At 36.3% G+C, this 17,942-nt stretch overlaps 2 protein-coding genes across 2 annotated transcripts; both read right to left on the reverse strand.

Moving 5' to 3' along the window:
• Nucleotides 1-773: 773 nt before the first annotated feature.
• LOC108683177 lies at nt 774-5,847 on the reverse strand. The gene is made up of 4 exons (XM_018172467.2): nt 4,964-5,847; nt 4,550-4,660; nt 3,747-4,211; nt 774-3,467 (listed from the first exon to the last, which is right to left on the reverse strand). The coding sequence occupies exons 1-4, from the start codon at nt 5,819-5,821 to the stop codon at nt 3,387-3,389; spliced, it is 1,515 nt and encodes a 504-aa protein (XP_018027956.1). The 5' UTR covers nt 5,822-5,847; the 3' UTR covers nt 774-3,386.
• Nucleotides 5,821-17,601, reverse strand: LOC108683155 (chitinase-like protein PB1E7.04c). The gene is made up of 2 exons (XM_018172440.2): nt 17,275-17,601; nt 5,821-8,261 (listed from the first exon to the last, which is right to left on the reverse strand). The coding sequence occupies exon 2, from the start codon at nt 8,167-8,169 to the stop codon at nt 5,821-5,823; it is 2,349 nt and encodes a 782-aa protein (XP_018027929.1). The 5' UTR covers nt 8,170-8,261; nt 17,275-17,601.
• Between the last annotated feature and the right edge of the window lie 341 nt (nt 17,602-17,942).

Below are 17,942 nucleotides of genomic sequence, written 5' to 3' on the forward strand. Positions count from 1 at the left end.
ATTTCTAATCAGAAATTTGGAAAATTCCACAGAAAATAGTTTTTTTTAAAGAAGCCGAAGATGAAATTAAAAAAAAAAAAACGCAACGAGCATGATGAGTCAAGATAATTGAATCCAGTATTTACAACACATCATTGATTGTCAATCGACAATTGGTCGCATCTCCACATAGTCTATTTTACATTCACGATTCCATTCTGTATTTCAGTTCATAATCACATTATCAAATATTTCGATTAATACCAGGCAAAATAAAAAATAAATAAAAATTGCGGGAAAATTGTTGTTTAATCAAGTCACAACATTGCAATTAGACTTACGGGCGAAATAAAGATGTATGACCACGAAAAATTTATACATGAAAAAATCAAAGAACAAAAATTTCTCGAACAATTCTGTTTTCATACATCATATTGAGGGAGGTTCCTCTATAATTACTTTGGATGAAAGAAATGCCTACACCTTCTTCGTTTTAATCAGTGAATTTAAATACTATACGAGGGTAAACTGCTTGTACCCGCACAACAAATTCATCTCCTGAAGTGGGAGCTCAGTTTCTTGATAGGATCATCGCTATTGGGATCGCTGTTCCACTCCTGAGACGGATCATGTCGAACACTGGCGTGCCCTGAATATATTTTAGCAAAGGCACATCACACCGAATACATTTGATCCTTGATAAAAATTTTACACGCTATTGAAATAGCTACGTTAAGAATGCACGATGCATTTTAGATTCTCGCTTGCACTCGGCCATTTAAACAGAAATTCCTTTAACACAAATGAACGAATGAGGCAAGTGTGTAAAAGTAATAGTAAATGGATCCAGAAATTCGATAACGAGACAGTCGTTTGATGACCGTCAAAAATGCTAAAAGAACATAGAATAAAACATAAAGCAATCATGTAAAGAGCAAGAGTCTGTTTACAACACGCACATGGAGGGTTCAAGGCACAATTCTAATATTACTCGCATACGAAACTGCTATCGCAATGCATTACCATCTATTTCGTTATTCTACTTATTCTTACGGCATTAAGTGACGCTTACCTAAGAAAATTCTTACAATTCAATAAAAACTCTTTGTATACGGGCGGGGTTGTTCGATTTTGGCTTTTGGACGAGCCTTTTGATGACTTGTGTGGAACGCGACTGAATTTAAACCATTAGACGAAGCTATTGCTGCAGATGAAGTCGTTGATGCCACCAGGATGCAAGTGAATGTATATACATCAAAATACCCCATTTTATTTTTTTCAAGTAAAATAAGTAATAAAATAATGTGCGTATAAACAAGTGCAAACGCACGCAGTATAATGCCACAGGTTTACATGACGTGTAGGCGATGAAATGGCATGATTTCTATTGGACGAGCCGGGATTTAGCGTAAGAAAACGTAACAACCGGCCATGAATTTGTACTTTATATTGCTGTCTTGCATCAAAATTATTAAACGAGACCGTTCGAAACGAGACCGTTCAGACGAAAGGAAATATATCAATAATTGAACTAGTGCTGTATGAATGTAATGCTTATTATTTACGATGTCAGCGTTCGATTTACAATGAATGCCTGGTAATTACGGTGCACATTACATACCCATCATGTGCTATAATCCCATAGTAATTACAGGTAAATTATGCGTCGTTTGCTGTACAAAAAGAACGTATGATTTAAATAAACAAAATAAAACAGATACATTAACCAAATGAATCAATCAAAGAAGCAGAGTAATTTTCATCAATATCAATACAACGACATATTTCACAGAGCATAGGGCGCATTAATCCAAATGCCAAAGGTAGACTGGAAGTTTTAATTTAAAATTGTTGGGATTTAAGTCATCTTTTGACTTGAATATGACGGAACATGACCACGTGCGCGATGAGCTTGCATTACTTACTCGTATTGAATAATAAACATACAATAAGCAATAATTTCTAATGCTCTACTAAACATCAAATAAAGTCCATGGTATCAGGCAATTATGATCATATTAAGAATTTATGTCGCTATTCTACTGAAGCTTCCATTGTATTAAACACGCATAACAAATGATAATTCAAAAGATACTACATTGGATAGTCTACATGATATAAACTGCCATATAGCAAATAATTGCGAAAAAGAAGTAAAGTTTAGAACACTAAGATACATTAAAATTAAAGGCAAAAAAATACAACTATACAGTTGAACAGTAACACACACAATCCACTTCGATGCCTGTTAAGAACACTATAGAAATAATGCACGGCTTATGTACTCAATTACTCTAATTCAAGTCGGGACATAAGGCTAAAAAGTACGTATTCAATATACAAAACTCGTGTAGTCCGTGGAACTAAATTTACTAAAAAAAAATTACCGAAAGTTTTTTTACAGCTACGACCTAAAATGATTCAAATTGAACAATTCAAAATACGTTCTTAGAATACAACGAAAACATATAAAGCGAAATTATGTTCCTAGAATACAACGAAAACTTAAAGCGAAAAATATGTGCCGTAAATTTGCAGATACAAATGTACAGAACGGGCAACTCCATTGGCAGGAACCGATCATGGGACCGACAGGTACTTATTTCAAGATATTCTCACTATTATGGCGAAGAAAATAAGAGAGCGAGTCTGCAGCGCATAAACAATGAATGGACTGTGAGCCAATAAAATTGTAACAAAAATGGAGGTAATATGAGGATTGGGCATTATGAATTTATTTGAAAACGTATCTTAATAGTAAAAGGATCCTGAAATTAAACACTTGGAACAAAATTCCTTAGAAAAAAAAATGGTACAATTGCACCAACATTCTCAGCAGCAAGATGGTCGAGCAGTATCACCAAACAACATACCGATACCATCTTTCACAAGTCTCAAAAAAGAATTTTTCATGTTTACATTTAAAAACGACAACCGATGATATCGTAATCCACAAATGAGATTCCAAAGCATCTATTTTCGAACCGATGATAATACCAAGTCATGCAACACGAGCCTAGGCGAATGTTGACATCTCCCGGAGGTCGAGTGTTGATTGCTATAGAAGTACTGCAAAGTACTTCACTTCAAGTATGAATTAACTTGCACTTTATTCCTCAATACTGGAGGCGTCGATTTCATGTTGATAAATTTCAGTGATAAGAAATATTCCACCTAATCATAGTGGTCGTAATTATTAGTAAGAAAGGAGATTATGCCCATCATAGTGTCAGATACAGGAAAGTATTGATGTCAATCCGCCATTGAATAAATTGCAATCAAGGAAATTGGACAAATCAATTGCAAGGAAATTGGAGCAAGCGTGAGAGTCTCAGGAACATATCGAGGCGTCGTGGCTCGTCTAAATGACCAGCTGCAGAAAAAATGTACTTTACTACCAGTTCTGTTCAGGCCACCACGAGCTCGAGGTCTTCGACTTCGCTGAAGTGGCTGTTCAGGTCTGACGCCCAGTCGTTCAGGCTCTTTTCCTGCATAAAAGTAATAGTATTACTGGGGTAATATTACAGGGGTAATAGTAGTACTGGGTAATAGTAGTACAGGGGTAATAATAGTTCCTCGGTAAATGAAATAATATTAAATCACAACTACTGAGACAATAAGTACAACAAATTTACACGTGCAAGTGTTGAAATATCCACACTGGCATACACGGGTTATTCTAGTAGTGTTTTTCCTTAAGCTATTGTAAATTGTTCCTATGCATGGATAACACGGAACTTTTATGAACAATCACTGTAATTACTCACAAAAGCAGCAGCTTTTGTAGGCCGTTTATGTTTCTTTCCATGAGCTGAATTCGCAGAGGCGTTGGAAGAATCCCCAAAACTAGCGCCGCTCTGATCACTGCTCGTCTCGAATGCCACCGACTTGCCTGTTCCTGTCTTCTTGTCTGTGCTCAAGATGGAGTCGGGCTTTACTTTCTTATTAGTGTGTCCCTTATCTGAATCATCGCTTGGTCGTTTCTTAGCTTTTGTTCTAGAAGATAAGGTCCTAGTTGCAGACTTTAGGGTGCTCTTTTTCGGGAGTTTCACTGATGGTAACGCTACTGATTCTTCTAATGTGGAGTCAACTTCAGCTTCAGCTCGAGATTTTCCAATTGCTGGCTGCTTAGCAGAACGAGATTTCAGGGCTTTCATGGGACGAGTCTTTGCGTCAGTGGCGGCAGTTTTGCGTTTCCTTCGACGGGTAACAGATGCGCTTGATACGTCTTCCTGCAGTTATAAGTTATGGATATTAATATTGCGTGTACATTTTTGCACGAGGATTCTCTCACTCAAACCTGACATTTTGATATGAAATGAACAGTCCACAACTCTTCAGCATTCATGAATTCCTTCAATAAATTTGTCTAAATAAATTAAATTTAGGTTTAATTTATATATATATTTTGCTTCTACCAGAATCACGAATCGCAACTCTTTTTGTCTTTGATGTTGGTTAAACACAAGTCAAAATTATCATTTGTTTTACAAAGCCAATTTTGGTAAGGACCTTACGAGAAGACTTCATTATAGGACATTTTATAGAAAAAAAATGGCTGAAGACAAACCTGGTCGGCCATGTTGTCCTCGTCGTCGTCAGGAGGCCCACCGGCGAGGCTCACCAGCAGCGACCGACGTGACGTCTCCAGGCTGCGGCGGTCGTAGGCGCGACGCACAGGCTGCAGGGTTATTAATTCAAAAAATTAGCATCACTGAGAACATTAGATTATGATTAATATCTTATGTCCTTACTTCGACAGGCCCACCATACAATTCATTCGAGTTTAAGAAAGTGATGCATGTAGTAATTAAAATTTAACTCGTACTATATTATCATAACATTGAAAAACTATCACTCAATTTCAACTGAAGTTAAAACTCGCACTTCTCTTATTATTAATTCTTAATAAAATATTAAAATAGAACTTGAACCTGTTCTCGCGGTGTATTTAACAAGTTTAAATCAAGAAATAATATCTAACCTCAGAGAAAGATTTCTCAGGCGACACAACAGTGGAAGCAGCAGCATTTTCAGCAGTAGCTTTAACTGGGGAAGCTTCCTTCGCCGGACTGAGGTCCTCCTCGTCAAAGAGTCTGCTCTCCTCCAAGCCTGCAGTGTTGCTAGTGGCATCAACGCCTATATTGGAACTGAAGCCCCCATTTTCACGGTCTTTGCTTTTAATTTTGGCTGTTTTTACCACATTATGATTCTTGGTTGATGATGGATCTTTTTCAACGTTTCTTGATTCAATTGCATTAGCTGAAGCATTCGTTTCAGTTGTGATGCTGTTGCCTTCAATGTGGCTTGATAAAGCAGATATTTGACGAGATGGGTTTGAAATAGGAGCAACTGGTCGTTGTGAGATAGAAGAAGTTACTTTTGCCGCGAGGCCTGAAGTTGCTGCAGTGAGTCTGGCAGGCACACATGTTCTCCTAACAACGGGAGGCTTGAGGAATGTTCCGCAGGAAGAAACGTTGCTCTTCATAGACCTATTGTCAGTGACAGAATGGTGCGCTCGGGGTATTCCATCCTCTGCTTCCGAGAGCATTGATGAATAGTGAGAGGGTGGCCAAAAAGATCCCTGCTCACGACGTACAGGTGATAAATTGAAGCTTGCTGGCTCATAACCACAGGATTCCGCTTCATCGTTGTCCGATTCATCAAAACCAAAACATACTTTGATTTGATCTGACACAGTTTCTGGCTCACGGCGTTCGTCACGTCGATGCGAGTTTTTGCTGGCTGCAAGGTTGATGGGAATTGCAGATATGGACGCAGCAGGTGCACTGGTTAAGGATGCTGGGAATGGCGTTGATGTGCCACCAACCAATTTTGACATTAATCTCGTAGCGTCGGGCGTTGGGAGAGTCTAGTGAGTATTTTAGTTTTTGTACTAAGTGGCTTAAAGTTCTTTTGAATAACCTTTGGCTTTGGTGGCCTTCCTCTTTTCGGTTTAACGACCTTTTTTTCCCTCACTTCTTCTTCAGAATTAAATGAGAACTCAAAAACTGTGCTGCTTTTCTGAACAACAGGCGTGACAGAGCGAGTGCTTGAAAGTCTTTTTGCCTTCTTACTGGGAGAAATTGCATGAGCCCAAATTGGCTTTTTCATTAGGGTTGAATTGGACTCTGCTAATGCAGACTCAGATGTAGAGGGAGGTGTGTGCAATTTTGACTTGGCAGAAGAAGGAATTGCATGACTATTTTCAAGAACAACATTGCGTGACTTGATTAATACAGGAACATTAAACTTGACATCAGGTTTCTCCACAGTTTTAGTATTCACTACTTTTTTCAGCTTCCCTTCCCTGAGAGCCAAAGCAAGTAGTTTCCGTTTACTCAGACGTGGCTGTTCAACAACTGAGTTTTCTGCGTTGATTATTTTAGGTTTAAAGGTTGTGTCCTCAAGAGAAGTGCTTTGAGATGGAGACCTGAAAACAGCAAGCTTGATGGGAAACTGTGACAGCTTAACAATGGTGCCGGGTGATTCTTCAACTGCATCATTGACTTTGTTGTTTATTGAGCCCCTTGAACTTTCCGATATTGTACGGCCTTCTACAACTTTAGCTTTAGCGTTTGACTTTGAAGCAGTCTTCTTCCTTATCACAGAATTGACTGACTCTAAAACTTCGACTTTATTATTAGTCTCTGAACCAGCCTTCTTCCCTTTCAGAGAATTGACAGTTTTCTTTACAGTAGTCTTTTTCAAAGTCTTCTCAATGTTTCTTGGACTGTTGATTTCACTGTGCTCACTTTTGGAGGCATTGGACACATTGGAATTCAGGTCAACTTTGCTGAGTGTTGTCTTCAATAATTTTTTCTGACGCCTGTCACCCAACATGGGCTTACTAGGACGAGTCACCTCAGATACCTCCTGCTCACTAGTGTTAGAAGACTCTTCCAGTGTTGTGACTACATTCCTGTGGGTGATATCCTTAGCCAAGATACGAGGTGTGGGCACAGATACTGATAGTTTTGCAGGACCAGTACTGCCAGGGGTGGTTTTGCCTTGTTCTATGGTATTCTTCATAAATGAAAATGTACTTGGTATTACAGCTGAATCTAAATACTTGGGATTCACTTTTCTTGTCCGGATGATAGGTGACTTTGTGGCACTGATTGAAGACAAATCAAAGATGCTAGCACGGCCGACTTTAGATAGCGCATTCGAGCTGGGTTCTGGAGGACAAGAATCCTGAAAAAGACTATCAGAAACAGACATTGATGTGGGAGTTATTTCACCAGTAATTACAGCAACTCCTGAATCCTTCATCTCATTTGAATTTGCAACACTTTCACAAGTAATTTTTAGAACTTTTTTGCTCGGAGAAGTTATTTCACTTGCATTAGATGTTTTTCTTTTCAGGGGTTTCACAGAGTTCACTTCAATGTGTCTACCAGCCTGAACGGTATTTTTGCCTGAGGAAATACTCTCATTTACTTGTAGGTCTTGAGACAAAGTGCTATTAGACTGGGAAATTTGTTGTGTCCTTGTAACTCGAGTTGTGGCAGATGTTTTCCCAGCTGGAATCTTTTTCCCTCTCGGTTTTCCACGACCAGCTTTTGCTGCTGGTTGAAGCAAAATGTTTGCAGTCTTGATATTGTCACCAGAAACAGAGACAGGTGCAGCAGGAGTTGAAACTGGTCCAAGAATTTCAGATTCTTCAGAAATTTGAGAAACCTCTACAGTTTTGTCAATATTTTTCTTATATTTTTTTGCATTCTGACCAATTTTCTTCTCCATAGAAGCTTTTCTCCCACCCAGAATAGAATAATCATTTGTTTTTATTGCTTTTATAGCTGTAGTTCTTTTTGAAAGTAGAGGGGTTTTCATAGAAACATTTGCATTTTTACTAGCAGTTGATGACTGCTTAGGTGTCTTTTTTGCAATTTTGGACAAAACCTTAGATGAGCTTGGAGTTGATGACAGTTTACCAGTTTTTTTCACTCTTTCATTGCTTTTATTGCTATCAGGAACATTGTTAGGAAGGGGTTTGGCTTTTGGAGTTTTGGGGCCCTCTTTAATGACTGATTTCTTGCTAATTTTAGTAACAGGCTTGTCTTGTTTTGTTGCTACAACAGGGATGGCTGCATTGGCTTTACAGGTGCGTGAAGGGAGCTTAGATTGTGTTGCTTCATTCTTCTGAGTTTTTAAAGTGGAGACGGATTTGGATTGTTTTTTGGCCATTATTGCAACTGCTTTGAAGTGAATTTTATTTTCTATGAACTTCTCAGAGTGTTACATGCAGTTAAGTTCAACATCTCTCAGAAGGCCACAATCTGAAAATGCAAAATAGAATTAGAATAGTGTAGAACCTATAAATTCTACACATATACATGAATACAGGAGAAATTTATCCATTTAAGCTATTTAATTATTAATATCATTTGTGAAATTAATTTGAGTAAAGTTGAATGTCATTAAATCTGGAGAAAATTTCAGTGAGAATTACAACATAATTAATGAAAGATATGTGGAGCAGTGGCAAGAGATACCGTACTGTCCATTACAGGGAAAGTACTATAAAATTAGGTAAATGTACATTTTCAAAATGAAAAGAAGTTTGTCAATATTTTTTTTCATTAATGTTCATTATGACTATTACATTAAAAATCTTTGCATAAATTGAATAAATTATCAAAAAAGCTTGGAGTAGTTTTCCATAACTACCGTATGCATCAAATGAAGTACAATATCCCAATGCACAACAAACATCTAACTACCATACAATGTTAGTCAAACTACCTATCCTACAAAATAGGAAACTCAAAGCCAATTGTAACTGACTTGATTAATGCAAAAAAACGATTAATTGGTTTGAATAATAACAGATAAATAAAAACTTATGCTATACCTATATATATATACTGTCAAATGGTGAAAAAAGGGATGGTTTTGAGCATTTTTTGTTAATAACTTCTTACCATGAAACATTTCAGCAACAAGTTTAGGCTCATTTTATAGCTCTTTGCAGGGGCTACGTATCCAATGGCATCTTCAAAAAAATTCCATATGCTATTTGTAAGGTGCCAGACGCAAAATAAAACTGTCTTGATTTACCCCTGGGAACGGGGTAATCTGGGACACTTGCAATAAAAGTTAATTTTAAAATGTTTGAAGCATGCAGATTTTACTCATCCATTACTAACAGTACTTTGAAGTCCTCTTTCATTGTAGATGATGTAGATGTAAAATAAATGACATTTTCTGTGATTTTAACTTGTTTTTCCTTTATTGATAGTATATTACCATATTCATTAATTGCCATATTATTAATATGATATTACTGTATCCATGGACATGCCATTGAGCATTGACAATGACCTTGTCCACTGCAAGCTTCATATCAGCAGCCATGTAGCATTTCTTCTGTATCTGTAAGCTTACAGGATGGTTTGTAATTTTGCACAATTTTAATTGAGTCAAGTGATTTCACTATAACAAAAAAGAACAAAAATTTTGAAATAATATTGATTACATTTACCTTGCTGAGCAAAAAAAAGTTCACTTATCGAAAAATTAGTGCATCATCGGTCATCACACAATTGTGCATAGAATGTCATATTTAGAATTGTGCACCAGGCATCATAGAATGAAGAGTAATTGACCTAAACTATGATTTATTTCTCCAAAACATATGATGGTTGTCACTAAAACATTCCTTTCTGTTTCAGGTATGTTTTTCACTATCTTTTTAGCGTGTTTTCTCATTTATGGAAAAAAAATAGCATATGGAATTTTTTTGGAGAAACCATGTGATAGCCCTTGCAAAGAGATTTGAAATGAGCCTAAACTTGTTTATGAAATGTTTCATGGTAAGAAGTTATGAATGAAATATTTTCTAAATCGTCCCGAGTAGCCCCGGTTGACGGTATATAAAATTAGCCAGATTCACAGGCATATTTGTCCAACTCACAGGTGGCTTCTGCCCAGTTTTCCAATTAAGAGTCTGCAATGCCGCAATGGCAGGCATGGAAAACTTCTAACTTTAGGGCTGCGACTAGAGCTTTTCTGCCATTTCCGGAACCGCGAGATTTCTGCCAGATGAATTACCTCTTTATTATATAATAGTTAACAAAAATGCACAATTGGGCCACAAGATTTCAAATGTATTCAAAAATTTGTCATGTTGAAGTTGTGAGATTTCAGAAACAAGTAGGAAAATTCTAATCCTGCACAATGGTAGGTATTAGGTAGGACCATAGGTATAATAATACTCCAAGAAATCACAACGTATAGGGTAAACACACTATATTCCAACACCTTAAGAACATAGCAAGAAATAAATGGCTATAAATAGATCACCATATCTGCAACTCAAGTTCTGATTGGTCTATGTCACTTTCAAAACACCACACTATGCGCCAGCAATGATAAAACATTGTTGGCGGGGGTGGTTTAGGCTACTTAGCAGCACACCCTCTTGTACCTCTTATATGTGTTCACCTTTTCCCTCTCATGTGTGTTACTGTGTGTTTTCTATTGAAGTGTTTAACTATTTCATTAATTCAACTAAAATAAATCTTATTCTCTTCAGGTCAGGTTTAGATCAGTAACTGATTATCTAAATTTATGTCAAAGACTATTCTAAAGTGTGGTGCCAGATGAATTGCTGTACCAGCCTCCTCCTCCCTAACCTCTCAAGTGATTTGCTGGAAAGCTCTCCCTAGTCCCTAACCTCTTGAGTGATTTGCTCTAAAGCACCCTATAAACCTCCTAACTGACTTGTATTGGAAGCAGTTATTGGTGTGCATCTTACTCATTGGTCCGTGTGCATTTTTTACTTGGCATCATCTTTAGTTCAGCATCAGTTAATCAGTTTTACACATTTTCCTTTATTCTGTCATTTTCCTGTCACTTTCACTGTATGAGATCGAAACAGTTATTAGAACCAGTATTTGCGTTTCATTTTCCTTTTCAACCTCTAGTCATCACATCAGTTTAACTAATTCTTTGTTACCAACAAGTTAGTCAAAGTAGGCGACGATTTCGTGTCACCCCCGTTGAGACATCGGTAACAATGTCACAAACAGTTGCCGTATTTATTTAAAAGCCTTTAGAATTCAAATCTACCAAATCGCTGAATTCCAACACTGTGTGTGACTAAATGCCGCATATTGTGAGACTAATTCTGACAGCGCTTCAAAATCGTAATTTGTAATTACGACACCCTATGTTGGAATACAACATCCTGTGTTTCGTAATTCCGGCACCCTGTGTCGGAATTGGTTTTTGTGTCTAAAACCGTCTCTTAAATCAATCATCTATTAATTTACTTACCACTTAAAATCAGCAACAACTTGAAACAAGACTAATGTTAGAGAAAAGCTAACACTGTTGGAAATAAATCTATGCATAATTCAAACATTTTATTTACATTCACGGCATTTAATTATTTTATATACCGTAAAATGGGAATTGTAATTGTTTTGTCTAGTTTCAAATTAAAATATTTAAAAATTGAAATTAAATATTTTAATTAGAATATGGTAGGTACTCATATTAGGGTGGAAAATCTTTGTAATTGCCTAAAAGGTCAATCCATTCTCAACCTCTCAATATACAGGGTGGGGCAGAAATGATTGTGCAGCTTTGAGGCAAAATAAAAGAGTATTGTAGGTACATAAAGAAGAAAGTTTATTTTCCTTGAGGTTAGCATAACATACCATTTAGAATAATTATGTTTTGAAAACAATAACTGGAAGATGGTGGCCGTTAGCTCCAACCTGTTAAAGTCGTTCTCAGAAGAGGGAGTAACCATGACAGTGAATTCCAAATGCTATGCTGCAATGTTGCAAAATTTCTTGCAGCCCAGAATGGAAAACAAAAATGAAGCATTCGGAGATGTGTGGTTCCAGCAGGATGGGGCTACAGCTCACACAGCCCGAATGTCACTCAATGTTTTGAANCTATGTCAAATAGTTTTTGAGTTGTGGGGGTTTTTGTTAAAAAAACGAAAAGTGGTCTAAGTTACCCCGCCGGTCTAAGTTACCCCATTTTACGGTATATATATATATATGCTGATAATATGCATATTAAAAGAAAAAATAATTTAAAATACATTAAGAAATTTTTTAACAATGACACAAATTAAATAATAATATTTTTGTTAATCCTGTAAAATTCAAATTACACTATTATACCACTACCAGTATCAGTATGCAGTATTGCAGACTGCAGGCTCTATAGTCTATAGCAGCGGTTCCCAAAGTGGGCAATATTGCCCCCTAGGGGCGGTGGAAAGATTCTGGGGGCGGTAAGGAAGAGGGCGGTAGGGAGGCGATAGGGGGAGGGGTGGTAGTCTGAAGTCGATGTCAGAAGTTCAAACGTTTGTTTGACGATTTGTACACAACACGTGCAGCACATGACTCCCAGCAATGGTTTTGTCGCCCTGATCTGTTTTTCTAACCTCTCTTGGGTTTATGTCTCAGACAAATTAACGGCCGGACTTGTGGCAAATTCCAAATTCAATGATCAAGGAATATCTCTCAAACTAATGAACTTAACTTGATGAAACTTAGTACACATATTCATTAGGACCTAACATCGTTAGGTCCTAATGAATAGGCTAACGATAATGTTTAGCTCGGGAAAATTTTTTGAATTTTGCCATAATTATATGGCAATTGGCAATACGGGCCAAAATTCACAGTGATCAAGTAATTTCTTCCAAACTACTGAACAGATTCGAACAAAATTTGAATTTGCAGTCCTAACTACCAAACAGTAATGTTTAGCTTGTGAAAATGTTTTCGATTGTGCCTTCGTTCTTGAGTTTTTTTCATTTCACCTTCATTTGTGATTTAAACATCAATACGCATGTTTAAATTCGCAGTAATCAAGAATTTTTTTCCAAACTGCTGAACAAATTTGAAGGAACCTTAGTATTTTTTTGTTTTGCGTTCATTTGCAAGTTATACGGGCATGGCTATACCGCCTATACATAAACAGCTCTTGGTTAAACCAGGCTGACCAGCCAGTGGAAAAGCTGGCCAATTCCTCCTATATTTGTATAACTTGCAAACGAAAGCAAAATAGAAAAATTGTCACAAGCTAAACATCACCGTTGGGTGGTTAGGTATTTATATACGAAGTTTTGTTGAAATCTGTTCAGTAGTTTATAAGAAATTTCTTGATGAATGAAAAAAAAACTCACAAACGAAGGTAAAATAAAAAATTTTTTGAGCTTAAAAATCACCATTTGGTAGTTTGGAATGTACATTCAAAATTTTGTTCAAATCTGTTTGATGTTTGGAAGAAATTCTTTGCACTGCAATTTTTGATCTGTTTCGCAATATATGTGTAACTCATAAATGAAGGTGAAATTTAAAAAAATTATAAGCTAAACATCACCATTAGGTTCTGATGAATACATGTTCCAACTTCCAAGTTTCATAGATTTGCATTCATTGGTTTGGGAGATATTACTTGATAATTGAATTTGGAAATTGGTCCTGAGACCGGCCACGAGTCTGGCTGTAAATTCACCTGAGACGTCCTAGGTTTCTAGTGCTAACTGCTGAAACAGTTGAAAAACATATTGGTTCACTAAATGAGGTTCTACTTGAGAAATACACATTTTTGTTTAACCTTTGTCTTTTAAAATTGCAGCGTACTATATTTCAAGAAAGAGGTGTATGTTTTTATATGTGTCTGTTGGCTTAGGAGTTAGGGGCGCTAGAGTCCTAGAGATTCACTAGGGTGCCAAAAGGGAGGGGCTGGTGGCTGGCCTGAAAAAGTTTGGGAACCACTGGTCTATAGTATAGGGCCATAGTGGCAAAGCAGAGAGTTTTTTAGACTCTCCTTCAAGTTCAATTTCAAGTCCTATAAGTAGACCAAAAAAGTATCATGGATACCAGCCACTGTGCAGAAAGTGGATGAATATTGCAAGATCTTTGGCGACGCTTCAGTAGCCAAATTTTTGCCTTCAGAAGAAGGTTTATTTTGTGGCTTTTTGGGTTCATTCCGAGTATTTTGTGTTCTTACCAGTGCCTGTGTTACCAATAAATCGTCAGACTACCAAAGTTCACTTCCCTGCACGGTTAAAGTTCGTTTGTCTGGCTGGCGCTGACGTAAGAGCGGTCGGAAGTCGCCGTCGCGCTTACAGTATGCATATTATGCAGGATAAATTTCGAAACACTAATCATAACACTAAAAATAACACTGATAAAAACACTAATAATGACACTAATAATAACACTAATAATATCACTGAAAATAACACTAATAAAAACACTAATAATAACACTAATAAGACTAATAATGACACTAATAATAACACTAATAATAACACTAATAATAACACTAATAATAACACTAATAATAACACTTATAATAACACTAATAATGACACTAATAATGACACTAATAATAACACTAATAATGACACTAATAATGACACTAATAATAACACTACTAACGCCAATAATAGTTCAAAACCCTAATAACAGTTGCGCATATGATGTAAGTAAGCGTTCAATATCATACCTTCATCCTAGGAAAGAGCGTATCGTAGAGAAATAGTTGTAGAACATTGTCCACAACGCGTTTCATACCCTCTTGTGGGTCATTCTGACAGTTGGTCCCTGCAAAAGAGGGTAGGTATCAGCGCTTATACATCCGCTCTCTGCTCTTGTTGCTGGATAGAAGTGCGTCATTATTCGAATAATATGACTCAGTACTTTTCCTCAGTGTTGGAGTAAAACCTAATAAATAGAAAAATTCTATAATATTGTATTCACAAGGAATTTGAAGATCTCTGCACTATATATGCAAGAAATATGTTTTAATCTTTATAGTCATACCTAAGTCATTAACTAAAACCTTTAAACTACTAAATATTCTGCATTAGCAGTATTTCTGAAAGATTACTCTTAGATTATTCAGAAATATTATGAGAAATTATTTGGCAATATTATGACATGAATTTTTATCGATCGCTGACGCGCATTTAATATTATAACAACAATAATTTTGATGGATAATATTTTTTTTATTGTTGAAGACGAATATTGTTGCAATGTTCCGTTATTCATAGGGAAATTAACCATTTAAAGTCTAAGATACACACTGTATATGTAAAAACGTTATTCAAGATTTCAATAATAAATCTCGACTCAAAGTTTTCATTAATGACATTAAAAACCATAAATATTTGAACATGAATTAACGAAGGAAATTATTCTTGCGTAAGTAGAAAAAATACTCAAAGCAACATCTGGTTAATTAATGAAAGCGTATATATATTATACGCTATATATGTAATATATATATATATTTATTATATAGCTATACATTGAAATTCCGCGACAGTGATTTTTCGACGTTTTTCAATTGGTTATTTAATATAATAGAACCTTTCCTGGCTGGACCTAACCTTAGTAAAATTGTAAAAAAGTGTCTAAAGAAACATTTTTTACACTTCTTACCCTAATTCTAACCATAACCTAACGAGATTTTTATTAATTAGCATGTCGCATAATAGCGTTCATCTTGTCGGTGTCGCACAACTGAGTACAGATTAATCACCGAAAATATAGTGCGACGTGATTTTGTCGCACAATATATTTTTGTCGCGAAATATCATAAAAACGTCGCACTATCGATCTACTTATATAAATATATATATATATATATACAGTCATTTGCAAAAGTTTAAGACCACCCACAGAATTTGACCTAAATCAGGAAATGACCCTTTTTGGATGAGTGGTGTACAAGTTTGAGCCTGCGGCGGGCCTAACAGTAGCTGCAGGCAATCAGAGAAGTGTGTTCATGCATCAGCTACCTCCCAGCTCTTGCATGAGAAGATTGTAGCTACAAGCCAGCAGAATATTCATTTATTAGACATGGGTAGAAAAGCTTCTCTTACCGAAGTCCAGAGGGCTCAAATTGTGATCTTACATGACAAAGGTTATTCTGAACGCCAGATTTCTCTAAAGATGAGATGCAGCAAGACTGCAGTTAACAATGTAATACGCAAGTTTGAACATGATAGCTATTATTCAGACAAGAAAAGATCGGGGCGTCCGAGGAAAACAACCAGCCATGATGACAACATCATGAAGCTCACTGTTGCAAGATCTCCAACAAGTTCCTGTAAGAAAATTCAAGGAATTTTGCTTCGAAAAGGATGTGCGGTGAGCATCAGTTCTATTTCACGCCGTTTAAGCAAAGAGTTTCAAGCCTGCTCAAAAACCAAAGTTAACTGTAGCCATGAAAATTAAGCGATTTAATTTTGCTCGGAGACATCAAGATTGGATGGTTGCCAAGTAGAACACAATGTTGTTTTTAGATGAAATTACATTTCAGCAGTTTGGGTCATGCCATCAACACATTAGGCGACCAGTTGGTAAAAGATTTGAAGAGAAATATACAGTACCTACCATGAAACATCCACCCAGTGTCATGGTTTGGGGGGCATTTAGCCATAATGGGACAGCTGGATCATAATTTCTACCTCAGAAAACAACCATGAATGGAGCAAGGTACCTCAAGCTGCTTCAATAAAAGCTTGTACTACACATGAGAATACACCAGTGTACTATTTTCATGCAGGATGGTGCTCCATGTCATCGGGCCTGGCAGGTGAAGATTTTTTGACCTCAAACAACCTTGAATTGTTGTACTGGCCTGCAAATTAGCGCAAACCTGAATCCCATTGAAAATTTGTGGTCAGTCATGAATGATAAGGTAGCAGCAATGCAGCCTTCAAATTTGAAGTCATTAGAAAAATGCATTAAGCAGGTATGGTGCAAAGAATTTTCCAATGAGTACTGTCAGAAACTTATCATCAGTATGCCACGAAGAATCCAGGCTGTTATTGACAATAGAGGGAGACAAACTAAGTACTGAATATATCAAATATATCACAAATTGCTTGTTATTTCTTTACCTTGTCTCATCAAATACAAACAGTTTGAATATTTTGCCTCATTTCAATTTTTAATGCAAAAAACCCAAATTTGGAAGGTGGTCTTAAACTTTTGCAAATGACTGTATATATATACTGTCAAACAGCAAAAAAAAAGGATGGTTTTGAGCGTTTTTTGTTAATAACTTCTTACCATGAAACATTTCAGCAACAAGTTTAGGCTCATTTTATAGCTCTTTGCGGGGGCTATCCAATGGCATCTTCAAAAAAATTCCATATGCTATTTGTAAGGTGCCAGACGCAAAATAAAACTGTCCTGATTTACCCCTGGGAAGGGGGTAATCCGGGACACTTGCAATAAAAGTTAATTTTAAAAATCTTAATTAATGGTTGAATGACAAAACATAGAAGAATTTCACCTTCAAACAATTTAGTTGCTCCCCTTTTCTTTCTTATGCACTTTCAAGAATGTTGCTATTCAATTCAAGTCAAAAAACGTCAAAAAAGGGAAATAGTGCTACTGATGCAACTTTCAAGGCCCGAGTAATTTAACGTAGAAAGCTCGAAATATAGATGCCTAGAATAATTATAAAGCAACTTCACTTCAAATTTCAAAATGCAAATTCTCTATTACAACATTATAGATAAATTGATTATTCGATATCTAAAGCTAATATAAGTTTTTAAATTATCGTATGAAGTAGAGAGACAGAGTTTGAACTTTTCGGAGTTCCCTGCGCACAACCACTCCCGATGCTTTATGACTTGGTACTAACTCAAAACAAAACATTTAACAGTGATAAACGCGCGAATCTCCCCCCCCCGACTCCCACAATTGATTGCGCTTGCTACTAGGCACAATACTGTTTATTAGTTATTTGGGTTAGTATTATCTGAATTTAATTATCTCGTGACTTTTTTTATAGGCAACTTCATTTATTCAACTCAGTTTCTCAAATCTGTAAGCTGAAAAACGAAATTCGCATAAAATACCTATTTATAAAAATATCAGGAATTTAATTTTGAATTGTCAATCTTTTTTGACGATGGACTCGGTCAACTTGATGAGCATTTAAAATGAAACAAC

The sequence above is a fragment of the Hyalella azteca genome, unplaced genomic scaffold (assembly GCF_000764305.2).
Source record: "Hyalella azteca isolate HAZT.00-mixed unplaced genomic scaffold, Hazt_2.0.2 contig1557, whole genome shotgun sequence".
Classification (NCBI taxonomy): domain Eukaryota; kingdom Metazoa; phylum Arthropoda; class Malacostraca; order Amphipoda; family Hyalellidae; genus Hyalella; species Hyalella azteca.

What these genes read in the sequence shown, in the direction of transcription:
- LOC108683177 (XM_018172467.2), bottom strand. Translation starts at nt 5,821, where the DNA reads ATGTCAAAATTGGTTGGTGGCACATCAACGCCATTCCCAGCATCCTTA. An exon ending in CTGAGAAATCTTTCTCTGAG is followed by an intron (nt 4,661 to 4,963) that starts GTTAGATATTAT and finishes ATAACCCTGCAG; the next exon opens with CCTGTGCGTCGCGCCTACGA. An exon ending in CTACAAAAGCTGCTGCTTTT is followed by an intron (nt 3,468 to 3,746) that starts GTGAGTAATTAC and finishes ACTTTTATGCAG; the next exon opens with GAAAAGAGCCTGAACGACTG.
- LOC108683155 (XM_018172440.2), bottom strand. Translation starts at nt 8,169, where the DNA reads ATGGCCAAAAAACAATCCAAATCCGTCTCCACTTTAAAAACTCAGAAG.